Consider the following 19793-nt stretch of genomic DNA (forward strand, 5'->3'; position numbering starts at 1 on the left):
GGGCCGAGGCGATCAACCTTGGAGCCCACCCAGCCTCGACACTAGTGCTCCCGAGGTCCGAGGGGCCGAGGCGATCAACCTTGGAGCCCACCCAGAGCAGAGAGTGATTTCAAAACTCTTATCAGACGCCACCCGATGCCTGCTCTGACTGGAGGAGCCAGGCCGTCAGAACAGCGGGTCCTGTTTCATCATTCATAAAAAATGCTTTCACTTGGCTAAAGAGAGAGAGGCCCTCATTCACTCTTACTACATCTGCAGGAAACAAAAGTCAGGCTTGCCATGCCCGTGTGACAGAGGAGGGAGTCTGAGAGATAAGACAAAGCTACCCAGCAAACCTCAGTGAGCCAAAGGACTGTGCTTTAATGTCAACACCAAGCAAGACTTCCAGTCTGGGGAAATAGAGTCCTGAATGTACTAGATCTAAACTGGCAACGGGTCTGCAAAATCTACTTTCTCCATTGGAATAGTCCCAGAGCCTCCACCCAATCCAACCTCACAGGAGCTTGTCCAAGGAGACAGCTCCTATGGCCAAGGAGCTTCTCAGCGGCACACCAAGGCTGGCCAGGAGGCAAGTTGGGCTGTGGGAATACCTTAGGAGCGCCTGGAAAAGGCATCCAAGAGTTAATAATTTACACGGAGCCCTTTAAAGGACACGCTCTGTGGGATGCAGTTCTTAGGGAGCTGGTGTTTGCTGTTCTCATGAGCCGCCCTTTAGTCTGACAGGAATCTGACCTTATTTTCATCCTCTTCACTATAGCAGTTCGCAGTTCCATCTGTGGCAGCAGCGACTGCGAGCTGAAGCAGCCTGCCCCGCTCCTGAGGCTCGGGGCTCTGCCCTGCTCTGAGACCACCTTTGCTGGCTCTGCCTCCATGTCTTGGTCAAGCTATGCAATCTTCATCCTCCATGCCCTGCTTCCAATTCTCCTTCTCCTTCCTCTTCCTCTCCTCAGCCCAACTTCAGAAGGACAGACAAGGCTGGTGTGTGTGTGTGTGTGTGTGTGTGTGTGTGTGTGTGTGTGTGTGTCTGTGTCTGTGTCTGTGTCTCTGTGTGTGTGTAAGGGGTAGATCTTTGTCAGCAGAGTGGGAAGTAGGATTCTGAGGATGAGCTGCTCAGGTGAACCAGGTGAGTTAAACCCATCACATCAGGGGATGGAGATGGCTGTGTCAGAGCCAGAGCCCACCTCAGGTGTCCTTTGCATCTGGTTGGCAAGCGCTATGGTTGAAGGTGCTTGAGTCATCTGAGGGCTGGTGAGATGGGGGAATGGGTATGGCAGGGCATAGGTGTCAGGCCATGCAGGGGTCTGCAGCTCAGGAGAGAAAGGCTCTGACCTTTGCAAGATACAGAGCAGCGGAGGACAAAGAGCAGCGAATGCTTAGAAAGGGACCCACAAGGAAGAGAACATGTCAGGTAGGGATGTAACTTCCTAAAGGAAGAAGCCTCTAAGATATACCCATGAAGGATGCCCTGCTGGGGCAAAGGGAGCTTGGAGGCTGAGGGAGCAATGTCCTTGTCATACCATCCAGTGGGGCTGTGCCTTGGTGACACAGGTCACTGTGCCCAGCAGCAGCCCTCCGGTCCTCCTTCCCACACCTGTGCAGTGAGAATCCCTAGGAACGAGTGATCCTAATGAACCCCTAGTCACCAAGTCCGCAGGATCAGAGTACAGCGCAGTCACCTGAGCTGCTGGCACCAGCAGCAGGGTGGAAAGTGGGTTGCTACGAGAGTCTATGAAACCTCTAACCTGGTCCTGCACTTCCTGGAGTCCCAGAGTTTGCTCCCTTAAAATAAGCATGCCCCTACCCCACCCCCACCCCCCTCAGGGGCTGCAAGCCATCAGTCTGATTCCCTCTAACTCACGGTCAGTCTCCCCAGAGCACACCCTAGCTGACACGGCAATGCTCTGGGCACTTTGGGCAACTGGTGTGTGGTACTGCACTATCCTCGTGGTCTAAGGATGGCGCTATCGTGCCTGAGCTGGGGAAGCTGAGGGGAATGAGGCTCCATCTATGTGGCTACAAGGAAGCTGCCATCCATGCTGAGCCAAGAACTTAGAATGAGGCTGTCGTGAGATGTAACCTCTCTCACGCAAGTCCAATAAACTCATTGGTTCCCTAGGGTGGGCTGCGGTGACATTGACCTTTGGCTTGTCATCAGGTCTTTAGGAGGAGGTAGTTGTTCACATCTCTCCCAGAGAAGGAACTTTAGCAACTCGATGACTTCACAGCCACGGATTGCCTGCAGGAGTTGAAAACCTATACCCTCTAACTTCCGCCACACCTCCTGCCTCACACTTGTATTACAGATCATCACGAAATTCGCAGATAGGCGTGCAACTACAGAGGCCCAAACCCCATCCTCCTCTACCATCCCAGCATTCTCCCTTCTTTGATGGCCAGCTGGCGCCTTCCTGGTTGTGCCCTCGTTGGTTTCTCCCTTTGTGATGCCCAGATTCGAGTCTTGTATCCTGCCCAGGATCTCCCTGGGATGGGAGAGGAATAAAGCTAGCCTTCCCTGGTCCTCACACTGATGTGTGGGAATTCAGGCTCCCAGTGGCTGAGTGACTCAGACCAGGACAAACACAGTGTAAACCTCCCTTGCAGCAAGCCTGATTCAAGAAATACAGCAAAAGGCAAAAGTTAAAATTAACCTGTTTCAGCACCAGCGTGTGTTTTCACCCAGCGGCAGGCGAATCCCTATTTTTGTGGCCCGGGAAACAGAAACAGCCTATTCTCATTCCAGCATTCCAGGTGGGTCTTGGTCCAGCAAGGGTCCCCGCACCTTCAAGGGACTCCTTATGCAGGGCTCCTTGTGCAGCCCACACCCTACAACCCGTTTCTGAAAGAGGTCAAGGTATTTAAATCCTCCAGCAGCTGCAGACCCACCCACCCTTTGTGGGTGAGCTCAGCTTCCAGATAGGGACAGAAGCAGCTTGGGAGAACCATGGCTTGGATCCTAACAAATGGATGTACAGTCCCTGTAAGTGAGGGGGGGGGGCAGGTTTCCAGGCTGGCTCGCCACTCCCACCAGGATCCAGATCTGCCCTTCTTCCCACATTCAGACTGCAAGGCTAGAGGAGAATGGCTCCCTTGGGCTTAGTCTACCACAGTTGCCTCCAAAATCATCAGATCACTCAGATCCACCTAGCACTTCCCAGTTCCCAGGTCTCTGGGCCCCTTCATGTTTGTACCCTGCTGGAGCCCTTGGTCTGGCCCTGGGATCTGGAAGCAGGGAAGCAGTGGGCTGGCCTTGAGTGGTACCCAAGATGCTGGTTGTAGATACACAGCCAATCTACCGAGGGAGGGGGAGACAGAAGCAGCTTGCAGACCTCACTCATCCCTACAGCCAAGGCCACACTGACCATGGCTCTCCAAGGAGGTTTTATTATTCAGCCTATCTACCCTTGGCTCTGTGTTTATGGAATCTCCTGCTATCAAAAAGAAAAAACTCAAATCCAGAGAAGGTGAGGGACTGGGCTAAGGTCTTGCAACAGCTAGGGACACCTCGAGGGCTTAAAGCCAGACACATACACACACACACACACTCACTCACTCTGGCCTGTGCTAGCTCCCTGGGGGCTGTGAAGTTTGCTGCCCTCTAGCCCCATCTGTTGCATAGGCTCACACCCAGTGTAGCCTGCTTCAGCTGCAAGAAGGATCCCCGCTGCCCAAGCCCAGGCACATTCCTGCCGCCTAATACTACATTCTTCTCTCACTGATAGCCTCTGTATCCCATCTGCCTGTCCCTCTCCTGCTTCAGCAGTGACCTTGTGTCCCATGCCAGGAGAGCTCATATGAGCCAGACTCAGTGGGTTACCGGTCCTGCCCCACACCTGTCACGACCTGGACTCAGGGAAGGTCCCTGTTGGTGCTCCATCACTGTCCTGACTTTTCAGCCCCCAGACATGCAGACTTCCTCATTAGCAGCTGCCTGTCTGAATTGGTCATTCTGTCCCCTCACAGGGCCGCACCTCACCCAGCAGCCCTTTCCCACCCTTCAGATCTCAGATCCAATGTTACCATCTCCCACAGGCCTTTGCTGAGTGCCCACATAGCTACTATTTAATCCCACACGCCTGCTTATTTTGAGCACAGCCCTGTCTTCGTACAGCAACCTCATTGAAAGGGCCAGACTAGTTGAATTTAAATCTGGCCTTACTGCTTAGTAGCTGTGAAACTTTAGGCAAGCTCCATGGCCTGTGGGTACCCCACCTTCCTTATATATAAAATGGGGGTGATAACAGAGCAGTCACAAAGACTGAGTTAGTGCACATTAGGGTTCATGGCAGTGCCTGGCGCCTGGCAGGCTTCGGGGATTATCCTGAAGATTGCGGCTACTTCTTCGTTTACTGCCTGGCCTCTTTCCAGTATCAAGCTCTGACATGATGGGGACCATTTCTGCCCTTCAGTTCTATATCCCCAGTGTTTACCAGAGTTCCAGGCAGAAAGGAAGTTGTCCTAATGTTTTGTTTGTTGGTTTGTTTGTTTTGGTTGATTGGAAGGAAGACAGATATTAATAAGTGAAGGGTAGATGGGTGGTAGATGAATGGACAGACGGATAGATGGGTAGCTGGATGAATGATGCGTGGATAGATGATGGATAGAATGGTAAATAATGATGGGCGGAGGGATAGATAGATTATAGATAGATGGATGGATGGATGGATGGATGGGCGGGTGGATGGATGGACGGACAGACAGAATGTACATGGGTTGCTATCACTCGCCCCTGTGGTCATATGTTTCTATACTTTTCCATTTCAAGCATCAGTTCTTACTGTTGAGCCTCATCTACAGCCAGCTATACACCCACCGAAACATTCGATCGATCGTGTAAGAGTCAGCTGTGGTAAAAAGCCAATACCTGGCCAGGAGCCTAGGAATAGCTTAATGAGGAAAGGGGCCATATTGGTCAAAGGAGACCTTCAGTGGGAAAGAAGATCTGGGTAGGGAAGGATCGGGGGGCCGTGGTGGGCTCTGAGGCAGCCCTGGGTTCCTGTGGGGCTGTGATATCTGAGGGTGGTGCTCTCTGGGGGCTGCACTGTGATGAGAACAGAGGGGCAGAGGATCATCCGCACAGATGATAGGACTTCATGGGCCTGCAAATCTGGCTAGGGAGTCAGCGGTGAGCACCAGAGGCTCCAACACATGAGACAGCATGCAGTTAAAGGGCTCTTGATCAGGTCAGCAGCGAGGGCAGTGGCGGCAGTGCAGCTTAGGCACCGCCTTACTCAAGGCCTATTCCTGCTGAGTGCTCACAGCCCACAGAGACAATTCCCTGTCCGTGGGGTCAGGACTCTGCCCTTACCTGCACCAGATTCCAGCCTTGGAGGGATTCCGCGATGATAGATGTGACAGATGGACAAACGCCTCCAAACACCATCAAATGGTTCGGCCCATACTTTATTGCATCATAGAAGGCTTTCAGTCCCTTTGCATTGTCACACTGGAGAGAAAACACAGAAAGGGAGCAAGGCCTAAGTTAGACATGGGTTATCCTGGGGCAAGAGCCCCATAATAGGAATATACAATCAACCTGCCATCATGGCAAAACCTTAGACAAACTGGGCCTCTCCACACAGCCCCATGCCCAGGCCCTAAACTTAGGGAAGTTTTTGGTCTTACATCCCAGGCCCTAAGTGCCCTCCAAAGGCTGCCCCTCAGCTGTCTCTGTAGCATACACCCAGAGGAAAGCCACATTGGTCCCCCAGCCTCCAGTCTACGGTCATTTACATTTTAAAAGATGAGGCCACATTCTGGCTATTGTGAAAACAGACAAGGACAAGTGCTGGCAGGGTGTAAAGAAACTGCAAGCTTTGTACACTCTCGGTGGTGATATAAAACAATTACATCAATGAAAACAGTGTGTCTACCCTGAAAAGTCAACAAAGAATTGCCATATGGCACAAGAACTCTGTATAAACGGAAACCCTGAAGCATGAACTCTAAGATATCTGTACTCCATGTTCAGAGTAGTATCAGTCACAACAGCCCAGAGGCAGAAACATCCAGAAGTCTGTCAACAAAAGAAGGGACAGGCAAAGGGTTGGAGGTATGCATTGGAATAGTATGCAGCCCTAAAGAGAGAAGAAATTCTGATACATGATAGAGCCAAATGATATGGCTACACTGGGAAGAGGAAGAAAGGGTCAGTGACCTCCTCTAGTTCATTGTCGGAGCCCGGAAGTAAGGTTAAAGGTTTAATAGAGGACTGGGGCTATGCACATCTGAGCAGTCTGATCACGGTGTGGTCCTACCTACCATTGACCCATCCTTGTCTGGGCTTCCTTTTCACTTTGCAAGGTGGTCTAACAAGTGGCTAGAACTGTGCGATCTCTTTTCTGGAGACAAGCTCCTCCTATAGCTGCAACCAAGCTCTGTCTTTCCCTCCTCCCAGCAGGAGATTCCTAGGGGGAAGGGCGGGTGCCAAATTACTCTGGGGTCTATTGTTTCAATAGTTTAACAGTCAGACTGAGGGACAAGCGCATCTCTTTAAAGTTTCTGACAGGCCCATTACTGTAGGATCCCACTCATGTGAAGCACTCGAGAGGACAAATTCACAGAGGCAGGAACTGCGATGGCGGTTGTGAGGGGCGTAGTGAGAGGGAAGTGTGGATCGCTGCTCAGGAGAGTGAGGGCTTTGATGTGGGATTATGGCAAGGGTCTGGAAACGAGGGAGGGGCGGTGTGACAGTGTGAATGTGAATGTCACAAGGCACGAAAAGGATGTTCAAGATGGTAACTGGATGTGATGTACATTTGTCACAGTAGTGGGGGTGGGGTGGAGGAAGCGGAAAAAATGCCACACATCTCAGAAGAAGTCAATGGCAGACCCGTCACACTTGATGCTTAGCCCAGAGCTGGTCTTGAGGGCACAGCTCTGTCCAGGACTAGAAAGAAACCCTGACCAAGGAAACACACCAGGCGCCCCAGTGAGGACGCAGCAAGAAGATCGATGTGCCTGAGTGACGGGGATCCTTGGGGCTCACTCTTCCCTTCTCCCTCTGCCTCCCAGCCAGCCTGAAGCTCAACGAATCCACCACTGCAGCTGCCTCAAGGTCCCCTGAAAACCACAGGCCCCCTGCTTCCCCTCCCTCTGCTGTGCCTGCTCTGAAAGGGGAGGGGCCTATCAGAGACCCCAAAAGGAGAAAAAACACCCCAAACCTCTCCTGATCACTGTCATGACGCGTGGCTTAAGAGCACTGGCTGGGGTTGGCGAGATGGCTCAGTGGGTAAGAGCGCTGACTGCTCTTTCGAAGGTCCTGTGTTCAAATCCCAGCAACCACAGGGATTGATCTCACAACCACACTTAATGAGATCTGGTGCCCTCTTATGGTGCGTCAGAAGTCAGCTACACTGTACTTATGTATAATAATAAGTGAATCTTAAAAAAAAAAAAAAAAAGAGCATTAGTTGTTCTTTCAGAGGACCAGGGCTCAGTTCCCAGCAACCACATAGCAGCTTACAGCTGTCTGTAACTCTAGTTTCAGGGAATCCAACACTGTCCTCTGGCCTCCACAGGCACCAGCCATGCACATGGTATGCAAACAAATCTTTTGCATGTAAAATAATATACATAAAATAATTTTATAATTATGTTTAAAAGCTAGAACATTTGTAGACAAGAAAATCATTGAAAACAAGTGTGGGATACCAGTTGTCGAGACCTGTAAAACTCTGGGCCCCAGCTGACTGTAGAGCCTCCATCCCTCCAGCAGGGCAGTTAGAAAACACTCTGGTACTAGCAGAAAGAGACAGAACCACTTCTCTATGTTGTTCACAAGGTTGGGATAATGCTCTTACTCTCTTCACGGTGAGAGACCCACTTTTCAGGATGCCCGAGTTCTTTCCTCTCTCAGCTGCTTGCTGCTCAAATCATGCTTCCCCAGCCTCCTTTAAATCCCTAAAATTAAAAGCATCACCTGCCTGCCTCTGGGCTAATAGACTTGCTGCTTCCTTTGTTAGAAACAGGTTTCCAACTTGCCTGACAATAGGGCTCCCACCAGTGGTACCTAGTCCCACTCACTGTCTAAATAGATGTGTCCTCTGGTGATTCTGAGGCCCCACACAGTCCTCAGATAGCCACGAATGAAGTCTAACATTTAATCATAGTCTTACTTAAAGCATTATAAGCCCACTTTGTGATTGGGGGAGGGGGTTGTTGTTGACTATGAACTTTTAGATGATGTCAGATGATTGCCATATCAAAGGTTGGTCTCTATCAAATACATCATCCTATTTTCTGTCTGTCTGTCTGTCTGTTTGCTGATCGGACTTGCTTCATTCGCTTCACTGTGGTCTGCTCATGGCTCCTGCCTGGATTCCACAAGGACAGGGTAAGTGCTGGGGAACTCCCACAGGGTCTGCACATCCTTCTCCTTCTCTCTTCTGCAGTATGGGGTTTGTGCCCAGGACTTTGCACCTTCTTAGTAAGTGCTGTACCACTGAGATACACCTCTGGGGCCTCTTTTAGGTTTTGCTTTGAGCCACAGTCTCCCTATGTTGCCTGGGCTGACCTCTAAACAGTCCTCCAGCTTCAGCTTCCTGAGAAGAGGAGCCGGGATGGTGGGGTGGGGCAGTACCATCACACCCAGCCTGTCTCCCTCTGCTTGTACAATGTCTGCATCTCCTTTCTTCCCACTTATCCACATCACCCTGTTGGCATCTACCCTGGACTGCCTCATACAGCAGCAGCTCTGGCCTCAAACCTCACAGGTCATGAGTCAGGGCACTATGAGATGACCTGTATAGGAAAGAACACTTAGGGCCCGATCAACCCACAGGATCAACGAAAGTCAAGAGGCTACCCTCAAAGAAGACAACAGATGGTTCAGATCAGAACAAATTCAGGCAAGGAATCAGGAAAGAGAGAGAAATAAGCCAGCCCTTACTCTAACTGCACCCCCTGCCCCAGCTGACTAAAGAGGACTTGAGGCTGGGGAAAGGAGAAGGCGGAAGCCTTAGTGTCTTGTTGGGAAGTTTGGATTGTAACCTGTAGATAACTAAAGAATTCAACTTTCACATTTTAATTTGGTTTAGGAGCTGGAGATATAACTCATTTGGCAGAGTCCTGACATGTGAGAGGCCTTGGGTTGAAGCCCCAATGGTGTATCATTAACTGGCTGTGGTGGTGCTCATCTCTAATCTAGAACTTGGCTAGGGACTTGCTACAGCGTGAGTTTAAGGCTAGTCTGGGGTTCATGAAACACTGATAGATAGATAGATAGATAGATAGATAGATAGATAGATAGATAGATAGATAGATGAAGTGGATTGTATTAGTTTTGGGGGCAGTCAAGAAAAAAAGGAAGGGAGAGAGAGAAAGGAATGAAGTTAGGCAATGGTGGAGAAGAAAGCTCCCCGCTTTGTGTTTCTTGATGTCCTGAGCTAGCCACCCAACTAGGAAGCCACCTCACTCTCTGCAGAGAAGCAATGTATAGATATAGCAGCTTGGGGTTATTTTTCTGCCCTGATTTCCTGAGCCATTTCTAGTTTGAATACTTATCGAGAGGAGGTTTCTTGTTTTCCCATCTAATGACAATCATAACACAGAGCCAACAAGATCTATTGTCAGAGCACGTTGGAAGCAATACTAAGAACAATGAGCTTTTTCCTACTTGTTTGCTTAGCAACATCACCCATCTGCCCAAGATGCTGTGTTAGCAACGGGGCTGCCTGCTCCCAAACACACAGCTCTGGGCTTGGTCAACTCACAAATCTCACCATGCCTGATGACTCTCGTAGGAGCTGGAAGAACCTTCCAAGCCTCCCAAGTGCTTGCCTGCGTCAGTTTTTAACCAGCCTAGGGAAGGCAGGAGGAGTTTCAGCTCAAAGACCCCCACTCCAGAGTGTCACTCCCAGGAATGCCATTTCCTGGCAAAAGGGATTTGGCCCAGATAATTGAGGTGCTAATTAGCTGACCTTAAATTAAGATCTGTGTGGGCTCACTGTAGCCCCACAAACCCTTAACAGCAGAGACCTTTTGCTGGGATCAGTGGGGAAATTAGAGATCGAGAGAGTGGCAGGAACTTGTTAGGTTACCATGGCTTAAAGATGAAGAGGGCAGCGTGTCACAGAGAGGAGGGTTCAGGTTTGCAATGGCAAGAGCCTCAATCCTGGGGCTGGAGAGATGGCTCAGCAGTTAAGAGTGCTTGCTGCTCATGCAGAGGACCCAGGTTCAGTTCCCAACACCACACTGGGTTGCTCACAATGCCCTGTTCTGACTTCCTTAGATACAAGGCATGCACATGGTATGCATACATACATACATACATGCATACATGAACTCATACATACATACATACATACACACAAACGTACATACATACCTACACACACACATAAAAAATTTTAAAACCTTTTTTAAAGACTCTGGATTCTGCCCGAAGTCCAAATTAGCATAGAAGCAAGCCTTCTCCAGTCAGGCCTTCAGATAGGGAGCCAGCCCTGGTTTAGGCATCAGCCTGGAGTCACAGCCACTGTGGAAGCAGAGGCAGCAAGACCACAAATTTATAGCCTGTTTGGGCAATTTGGCCTGTCTCAAACTAGCCAAACAAAAATTATAGATTTGAGGAGCTAGTCGAGCCATAGCGTGCTTTCCTAGCATGGGTAAGACCCCAAGGCCAATCCCTAGTACGACCAGAATAAACAGGTATATAAAAACAAGGGCTCAGCCTTGCTTGGTGCCATAGAAAGCCCGGAGCACAAGACTGCACAAAGCTATGCCACAGCTCTGTGAGGAAGCCGGTAAGTGGAGTTTAAACCACCACATTTCTGCTGATCTGTTGCAACAAAAACAAGAAGCTAATGCCTTCAGGTAGAAGGAGAAAAGCAAGAATGCCAGAGTACATCTTCCTCCAAAGAAAGAACCAGTCTCAAATATACATCTGCGTCCTTTCTGGTCTACACGGTGCAGAGCAGTTTTCTCCTATAAAATGATGGGTAGTGCCGGGCAGTGGTGGTGCACACCTTTAGTCCCAGCACTTGGGAGGCAGAGGCAGGCGAATTTCTGAGTTCGAGGCCAGCCTGGTCTACAAAGTGAGTTCCAGGACAGCCAGGGCTACACAGAGAAACCCTGTCTCAATAAACCAAAAAAAGAATGATGGGTAGTGGGGAGAGTTTGTTTCTAATGTGCTGATGTGACAAAATGAAAGTTCCTGTGCCCTACTTAGCCTTCTGTTCCCTGCTCTTCTTCCTCTGTGAATCCAGGTACAGGCAGTGGTGATGTAATTTACATCCCTCCCCACCCACCCACCCCCACCTCTGGGGGGGGGGGAAGCTGAGGACCAGAAGGGAGGGTCTCTCCTGCGACTCGCCAGGATTAAGGGGGGGATTTCTGCATTCCCAGCTTAGAGGTGTCTTCTAATTAGTTTCTTCTAACAAGTGAAAGTTAAAGCTAAGTGTTCTGGAAAGACCGACCATTTCCCTCAAACAGTGCCGCCAGCCAGGACCTCCAAATGTGTCAGAGCTCTTGGCCTAAGGCAGGAGAACTCACCTAGTGGGGGCTAAGACCTCTTCCTCCCCTAATGGGACTATTAAACCACATTCAAAGGGATCTGTTCTTCTTTCACGCCTTTCCCTCTGTGTGTGGTGTAGCATAATTTGTAAACGTGCGTGCGTGCGTGTGTGCGTGCGTGCGTGCGTGCGTGCGTGCGTGTGTGTGTGTGTGTGTGTGTGTGTGTGTGTGTGTGTGTGTGTGAGATGTCTGTCTGTTCAGTTGAGGAACTGCCCACAGGCACATCTGCAGGGGTGTTTTTTCAGACTGTTAACTGATGGAAGGGGGGGTCGGTGGTTCTGAGTTGTGTGAAGAAGGTGGGTGGGTGACTGTAAGCCCGGGGGCAAGTCAGTCAGCACCATTCCTCCATGGGCTGCCTCAGTTCCTGCCTCCTGTTTCTTCCCTTGAGCTGCTACTCTGGCTTCTATGGATGATGGACTGTAATCTGCAAACCAGATTAACCTCTTCCTCCCCAAGTTGCTTTTGATCATGATGTTTATCAGAACTAGGAAAGTAATTAAGATATGCTCTTTTTTTTTTTTTTTTTTTTTTTTTTTTTTTAATAGAGTCTCTGATTAAGCCTGGAGCTCATCAGTTATCTACACTGGCAGCCCAGTGAGCTCAGAGATCCACCTGTCCTTGCCCAGCCCTCCTCCCCAGCATCATCATTACAGACACACGCCACCATGCCAAGTGGGTGTAGGGGATTTGAACTCAGGTCCTATGGCTTGCATAACAGGTACTTTTCTGGCTGAGCAACCTCCCAGCCATTGTTTTTTGTCTTCAATTTAAAAAAAAAAAAAATTAGCATCGGGATGGAGGGACATAGCGTGCCATGGCACATACATAGAGGTCAGAGGACAGCTTGTAAAATCAGTTCCAGTCTCCCATCTTTATGTGGGTTCTGGAAATTGAATTCAGCTCTTCCGGCTTGGTGGCAAGCACCTTTATGCACTGAGCCATCTTGTTGGCCCTCTTCCTTGCTTTTTGAGTAAGAGCCTCATTAGATAGCATAGTCTGGCATGGAATTCCGTATGTGTCCCAGGCTGGCACCAACCTGGATGCTCCCCAATGCTGGAGTCACAGGCTTGTGTTGTCAACCTTGGCATTCATTTGTCCTACGTAAACACTCTCCTCTAATCCTAATTTCCCATCCTGAATCTTCTTAGATGACATTTGTTATCCCCAAAAGGTGGACTTTCCAGCTGAGCACAGCTGGACTATCTTGGGGCTTCAAACTCACCCCATCAGGGGGCTGGGTCCAGCAGAGCTGGACTGACCCAGAAGCAACGGTGGGCTCCCCACTTTTCCCTGTAGCCAGCATCTCCCCACATTTGTTCCACACTGCACAGAGCTGTCCTGGAGTGGAATAAACTCTGGACTCCCTCTGCACCCCGAGCCTGTGCTACATATGTCACTGGGCCTCCACAAAGTCACGCACTACAAGCCTAGGAAAGAGGACCCCAGAGGTCCTTGACGGAGTGCAGCTTTCCCGTGTGGCCTCAGGACTGTGTCCTGGACAAGGTTGCTGAGTGCCTACCAGAGCAGCTCCTCAACAGGTCACCTGCTGAGTATCAGTTTGCTTGATGGCCAGTTCACTGACACCTGGGAGATTTCTCCAAGTGATTCCTGAGGGTGGGGTGGGGCTTGTGGCCACTTCCCCAGACACACGTCACAGATGTGTCCTTCCAGCTCAGGCGGAAGTAAATTTCACGCGAGTTTCACATTTCCTTCCTTCCTAAGGGCTGCGATTAGAAATGTGTCCCGAAGCACTTGATTATCACCCCCTCACAGGGGCTGCCCCTGCAGAAGCCAGGAAAATGCCAGAAGCTGTTTGATCTCCGCTCACCCCAAGAGGACATGCTGAGTGTGGACATGGTCACCGCCCACCCGGCACACAGGAAGCAATCCCACCACCTCCTCCTAACTCACACTGCCATGCACAGCTGGAAGGGCGGCCACAGTCAGCCAACGGTCACCACCTGCACATTCCAACACACTGTTTTGTCACCGACGGTTTCTCCTACTCTGTGAGAACCTGTCACAGAGAAATCACTGGCACTCACAGGCTCTTAAAATCCAGCACTTATAAATGGGAATAGATCCAACGGCCATGAAAATCCTTTTTTTTTTTTTTTTTTAATGAAAAAAGTAAGACTCTGGAATGAGTTCCATTTTCATTTAAATCTCACTTTTAAAGAATTAAAAATACTTCTCTGATTTGAGAATTTCAAAGAAAATGAAGCTGAGAGTGAAAATGTTTTTTAAAGTAAAAATGCCAAGAAAATGTCAGAGTTAATAACGACCCATTCAAAACTGAGAATTATTCCCCACCGAATACTAGACTGGAAGGAGACATTAAAAGCAAATGTGTCCAACCTGCTCTCAGGCTTCAGAGCCCTCTTCATCTCACCCATCACCAGCAGCCAGTGTGGTATCTGCTAATGTCCCTCCAGCGCCAGGGTCTCAGCTCTGCTTCTGACAAAGTTCTTAAGCTGGTCTGTCCCAAAGTCCCATAAAGGACCAGATGGTGAGCGTCTTAGTCTTCAATGGGCTGAGCAAGGGCTCATCTCAGCCACCGTAGTATCAACAGCCGCAGATAGTACACGAAGCGCGGGGAGGGGGGCTGCAAGCCAATCAAACTTTATTTTTAAAAGCTACAACAGCTGGATATGGCCCAGGAGCCACATTTTGTTCACCCCAGCTCTGTAGCCTCATTGAACAAGCATGGTCCTCCACCTCAGGAGAGCCCCCCTGATACCTCAGCTCAGCCTGTGTTACTCGGAGATGCCTTCGGGCTAAATCACCCTTGGCTCCTCTAATTCCCCTATACGGATGCTTCTGTCTGTCAGAAGTCCCTGGGCAGGCTTCTGAGCACAAGTGTTTGGGAGCTTGGGGCCTACATTGGTCTCCCAAATACCTCCATCTCCCCAACAGAAACCAGTACTAGCTACGGGTATGATGGCTCAGGCCTCCCATTCCAGCACGCCACATTTGAGCTCCCGAACAAGACCCTACCTAAAACTCTGAATCAAAGCCCAAGCAAACAGCAGAGGAACACCAGCTACCATCACCCCTGCAGTGTGTTAGCCTCAGTACTGAGACTAGCAAGTGCTGCCTTACAGTATTACTAACATCAGCTTGCTTTTCATTTCCATTTTACATGTAGGGAAGCCCAGGTGCCCAAAGGTTAAATAATTTCCTCAAGGTCACATAAATGGCAAGAATTCAGTCCTAGGCAATGTGATTTCAGAATAGCTTCATTTTCAAGAAAAAAAAATTCCTGGACTAGCAATACGGCTGAGCAGGTGAAGGGGCTTGGTGTAAAATCCTAACAACCTGAGTTCAAACCCCGGGACACACCCGGGATAGACCCGATTCTCCCGTGCACCAATCCCTGTTTCTAGTTTCGTGTCCACGCCTTTCCTCTCGATTCTACATCATTAGGTTTAGCCATGTAAGTGGGATCACTCTGTGCACTCCAGAAGCGGGCTCTTCTGGCTCGCCATTATGTTTCACATTGTCTGGTGCTGAACACAGGTCGGGTCTTTGCGTTTTGTAGCAGTATGGCAGGCCAAGGTCTTCTGAATACACCCCCCTCCCTGCTGACCCCTCTGTCAATGGATACATGTGGTATTCTAGTTTGTCTCTCTGTTGTGGTGATGAAAAACTGACCAAATGCGGTTTGGGGAGGAAAGGATTTGTTTTTGCTAACAGGTTACAATCAGTATCCAGAGAAACCAAGACAGGAGCTTGAAGTAAAGGCCATGGAGAACATAGCTTACTGGGTTGCTTATACAATCTGCCTAGGGATAGTACCACCCACAGAGGGCTTGGCACTCTCCCATCAATTAGCAATTAAGAGAATGCCTCATTGGACTTAGCTCCAGGCCGTCGGATTTAGAAGATTCTTCGGTTGAGGTTTCCTCTTCCCAGGTGACTCTGGGTTTTGTGAATTTCACAGCTGAAGCTAACTATGGCATTCCGGTTGTTCCCAGTGCTTTGGCTGTTCCAAGCAAGGTAGCTCAACTTTCCACGCACAGCTCCTGGCACACGGGCAGGGTTCTCCATGGCATAAACCTGGAAATGAAACTGTTGACTCATAGGGCATGCCCCACTCTCTCAGTGGGACACCGACACTCCTCCCAGCAGTCGTTGAGACACCTCACAGTTACACCCACACCAACTTCCAATTTTGCCAGTCTTGTGGGTACCTGCCGTCTCGTTTCGATTCATGTGGTCCCGATTACTAGAAAAGTGAAGCCATACTTTCACATGTTTATGGGCTGTCTAGGCTTCCTCTTTCACGCTGGTGACTTTGCCTGGATTTTTATTGGGTTGTTTGTCTTTCTCTTATTGATTTGCTCTAAGCCCTCCCGGCCGCATTGCCAAACCAAATGAAACATCACCCACCATGAATCTGACTTCTGCTCAGGCTGCTCAGACTGACGCCTGGCACCGAGTCACACTGGACTCACGGTCAGTAAAGACTACACCTTTCTTGGTGGCAGGGGAGAGAGAAACTACTTGACGAAGTCCAGCCAATCAGAAGATAGGTGAAAATGTAATCCCGAGGGAGTAATGGGGGCGGTGGTAGGCAGTGGCAGTGAGGGCTGAGAGCTGGACAGGAAAGGGAGACACCAAGGAAATGCAAACTTGAGAAGGTGGAAGAAGGAACGGAAGAAGGAACGGAATTGGATGCTGGTTAGTTTCTTCCTCTGCCATAGGAGGCCTTTAATCAATACCTTCAGAAACTGAAAACTGGAGTTGAAAAGCTGGGAGTCTAACCTCACTGATTTCCAGAATCCTCTTCTGTGCCTCTCTCCAAGAGCAAAGCCGGAAACAAATGTTCTCAGTAGTGTAGGCAAAAATTGCTTAACGCCAAACAGTTCCTTCTACTTGACACCCTTCTTCTTTGACACGCAAACAGAGAAGCAGCAATGCCAAGTTGCAAATCGTTATGTCCTTCTTTCTACTTACAATACATGCACAGAGAGGTGTCAAGAACAGCCGTCATGTGATGCTAAATAGAACAAGTTTTGGGGGGACTTTTCCTTAACTTTCCTCTTGGCATTTTGTTTTCTGTTTTGTTTTGCTTGCATTGTGTTTTAAAGCACCTATTACTTTTATACAGACTGAAAGCCTTTGTGGTCGCCTTTGAGATAGGGTCTTAACTTAACCTACAGGGTTCGCTTTGAACTATATAGCGAAGGTTGACCCTGCGTTCCTGATTCTTTTGCTCCTGCCTCCTCAGCACTAGGATTACGAGCGCAACACCATGCCTGGTTTATGTATTTCTGGAGCCCTAACCCAAACCCCCTATGCATGCTAGGCAAGCTCTCTATGAACTAAGTCCCCAGCCCCAGGAGAGGCGTAAAGACTGGGGCGCTCCCTATAGCCAGGGTGCTTTTGTAGCCACTTCTGTCTCCTTCCTGGCTTTCTCAGTTGGCATCCTGAACCCAAGAGCAGGACTGCATCACCGTCATCGCTCAGTGCTTTAAAGTTAGGCCAGCACTCTGGACAGCTGAGCATAGTGCACACTGTATCGACTTGCCATTTCAACTAATTCATTCATACACTTTTTGGTCATCCACTGGAGATGGCTAGGAAAGAGTGAGCTCACGCACCCGTGAGTGGAACAGACTCTCAGTAAAGGCTTACCTGTGTGTTACATTTGAAATGAAGAACAATAATAAATCATATCATGGGTAGCCTTTGCATAGCATTATTTGTGGCAGGCTAATCTAAATGCTTTATATATCGTCTCACTTAAACCTCACACCCAGCCTACAGATCCTATTATTGTACTGGTTGGTTTTGTGTGTCAACTTGACACAAGCTGGAGTTATCACAGAGAAAGGACCCTCCCTTGAAGAAATGAGAGCTCCATGAGATCCAGCTCTAAGGCATTTTCTCAATTAGTGATCAAGGGTAGGAGGGCCCAGACCATTGTGGGTGGTACCATCCCTGGGCTGGTAGTCCTGAGTTCTATAAGAAGGCAGGCTGAGCAAGTCGGGGGAAGCAAGCCAGTAAGCAGGACCCCTCCATGGCTTCTTTATCAGCTCCTGCTTCCAAGTTCCTGTCCTGTGTGAGTTCCAGTCCTGACTTCCTTTGGTGATGAACAGCAATGTAGATGTGTAAGTTCCTCCCCAACTTGCTTCTTGGTCACAATGTTTTGTACAGGAATAGAAACCCTGACTAAGACAATTAATAAAACCATTCTTATAGATGAGGAAACGGGGTCAGAGAGACCAGTCGTCTGTTTAAGGTGTGGCAGGGAGCGAGGGGTGGCATTCCTGAGCCTGTGCTTCACGGTGTCTGTGTTTTTACTCTCTTCATCCTGGCACATAGAAAGAACACAGTCTCCAGGCACATCTCCCTGCGTGTGGAGGGTGAGTTTAGGTCTTGGAGTGTGAGCAAAGGCACGAAGTGTACCATGCTGGGATTAGCCAAGGGATGGGTGAGGAAGAACTCAAGGACTGAGAAGAAGGTACCCCCCACCCACACCCCACCCCAAGCTCCTGGGATGGTATCATGGGAAGACCAGTGGAAGGAAGGGCACTCAGCCTCACACACTGACAGCCTCCGGGCATGGTGGCTTCAGAGTCCTTCTTAACTTTGCGATGAGACTGCTCTCTTCCCGGGGTCCCCACCGTGGAGTAGGCAGGGTAACAGAACAAGGACCCCATGTGTCCGACTGGTGCAGGGGTCTCCCGTGCGTGTCTGACTGGTGCAGGGGTCTCCCGTGCGTGTCTGACTGGTGCAGGGGTCTCCCGTGCGTGTCTGACTGGTGCAGGGGTCTCCTGTGAACACTGTTGGAGCCTTGCTGGTCTGTATGAGACTTTCGCTGACAGGACTGCAATATAAGCTTTTCTTTCTGGTCCCTCTCTCCCAGATTTCATGCTCTGAAGGTCTGGCCCACCTTACCTAGTTGCTCTCGCTCTCCTCTTAGGGCATCGTCTGCTTCTTCCCCACAGGCACCCCTCCAGAACCCCCTAACTCAGGCTGCACCTCCCCTCAGAAGACCTAACCTTTCACTCTTTTACTCCCCTGCATCTGGCTGTGGCATGAACAGGAAATGACCTTCAAATCTACAGTTTCACTGGAGTGTGTGTGGTCTGTCAGCCAGATCACGTGAAGTGAAAACATTCACCACATCTGATAAAGTATTAGAGAAAGCACAGGGACGTTGCAGGTAGACAAAAGAGGATTTGGGGAAATGGCAGGAGGTAAGAAAGTATGCCCTGCACTTGAAAAGCAAACATCCGCTATGGTTAGGGATGCTGACATCAGCACAGAGGTTAAGGGATCAGAGGACTGTCCTGTGTGCTGGAGTGGACCGTCTCATTCTCCCTCCTTCTAGGAAGGCCCTGGTCCGACATGGGTGTCTCATACATGCTGGTGGAACAAGGTTGCTGCTGTAAAACAGATGCCATCCCCATTTGTGTGTACACCCTGAAATAAAAGCAATTGTCTCTTTAGTTCTGAATGCTTATCAACGGCAGCCAGCTTGAGTTTTTCACACCCCATCCTCAGGGTGATGGACCGGCCATCTGCTTCCGAGTCAGGATGGAGTGGCCACCATCTTGGATGCCACTGGTTGCCAAGGAAGAGCAGAAAATGCTCATGCAGTCCTTGAACAGAGCCCACCGACCAGCTGTCCACCTGGAAGACTGAACCACTACCATTTCTGTATTCTCCCTGAAGCTGTCACTCTGAATTCTTGGCCAGCTGCAGATGAAGTTACGTGAGAATGATGATGGAGCCTGTGCCACCCAGCTCTTCTCTGCACCAAGAGAAAGCCAATTACCTGGTTTACAAAATGTTTTTCAGAGCTGGGTAGATACAAACTGCGTTTCCTAATTAGCTGTCGATAAATCTCGCTGCATATGCAGGTGTGACATTTTTAAAAGTCAGGGTCACAGGCACAGAGCTTGCCTGGGCTGCCTGTCAGCAAGGGGGTGTTCTTTCCTGCATGTCTGTGCAAATATCAGGCATTTTCAGCTCTTTCCCTGGGGATGGGGGCTCAGGTCACTTGCAAAAGAGGGACCAAACTCCTGCTGTGCACCACTGAGCCATCTCTAGTCCATAGCTGAGGAGCACACCTGTTCAACACTAAGCTGAGTATTGGGGGAGGGGCTAAGGAGGACACGGCCCTGCCACTGGGGTACTGGCAATCTATAGGGAGCAAAAGATATAGACATATTTCAGGGCAATATGTTAAGTGGTATCATGGAGATTTCAATAAAAAGCTCTAGAACTCTGTTATGTTCATTCCTTCTTTGACCAGTGGGTGATAATGG

At 49.6% G+C, this 19793-nt stretch overlaps 1 protein-coding gene across 1 annotated transcript in view; it reads right to left on the reverse strand.

Annotated features, from left to right (window-relative positions):
• The window catches only part of Gabbr2 (gamma-aminobutyric acid type B receptor subunit 2), a 336248-nt gene that overhangs the window by 209755 nt on the left and 106700 nt on the right, over nucleotides 1-19793 (reverse strand). The window contains exon 2 of the mRNA XM_021200029.2: nucleotides 5306-5443. Within this exon, the coding sequence (XP_021055688.1) occupies nucleotides 5306-5443 (138 nt within the window). The remainder of the gene's footprint in view (nucleotides 1-5305; nucleotides 5444-19793) is intronic.

This window comes from Mus pahari, chromosome 6 (genome assembly GCF_900095145.1).
Source record: "Mus pahari chromosome 6, PAHARI_EIJ_v1.1, whole genome shotgun sequence".
Classification (NCBI taxonomy): Eukaryota; Metazoa; Chordata; class Mammalia; order Rodentia; family Muridae; genus Mus; species Mus pahari.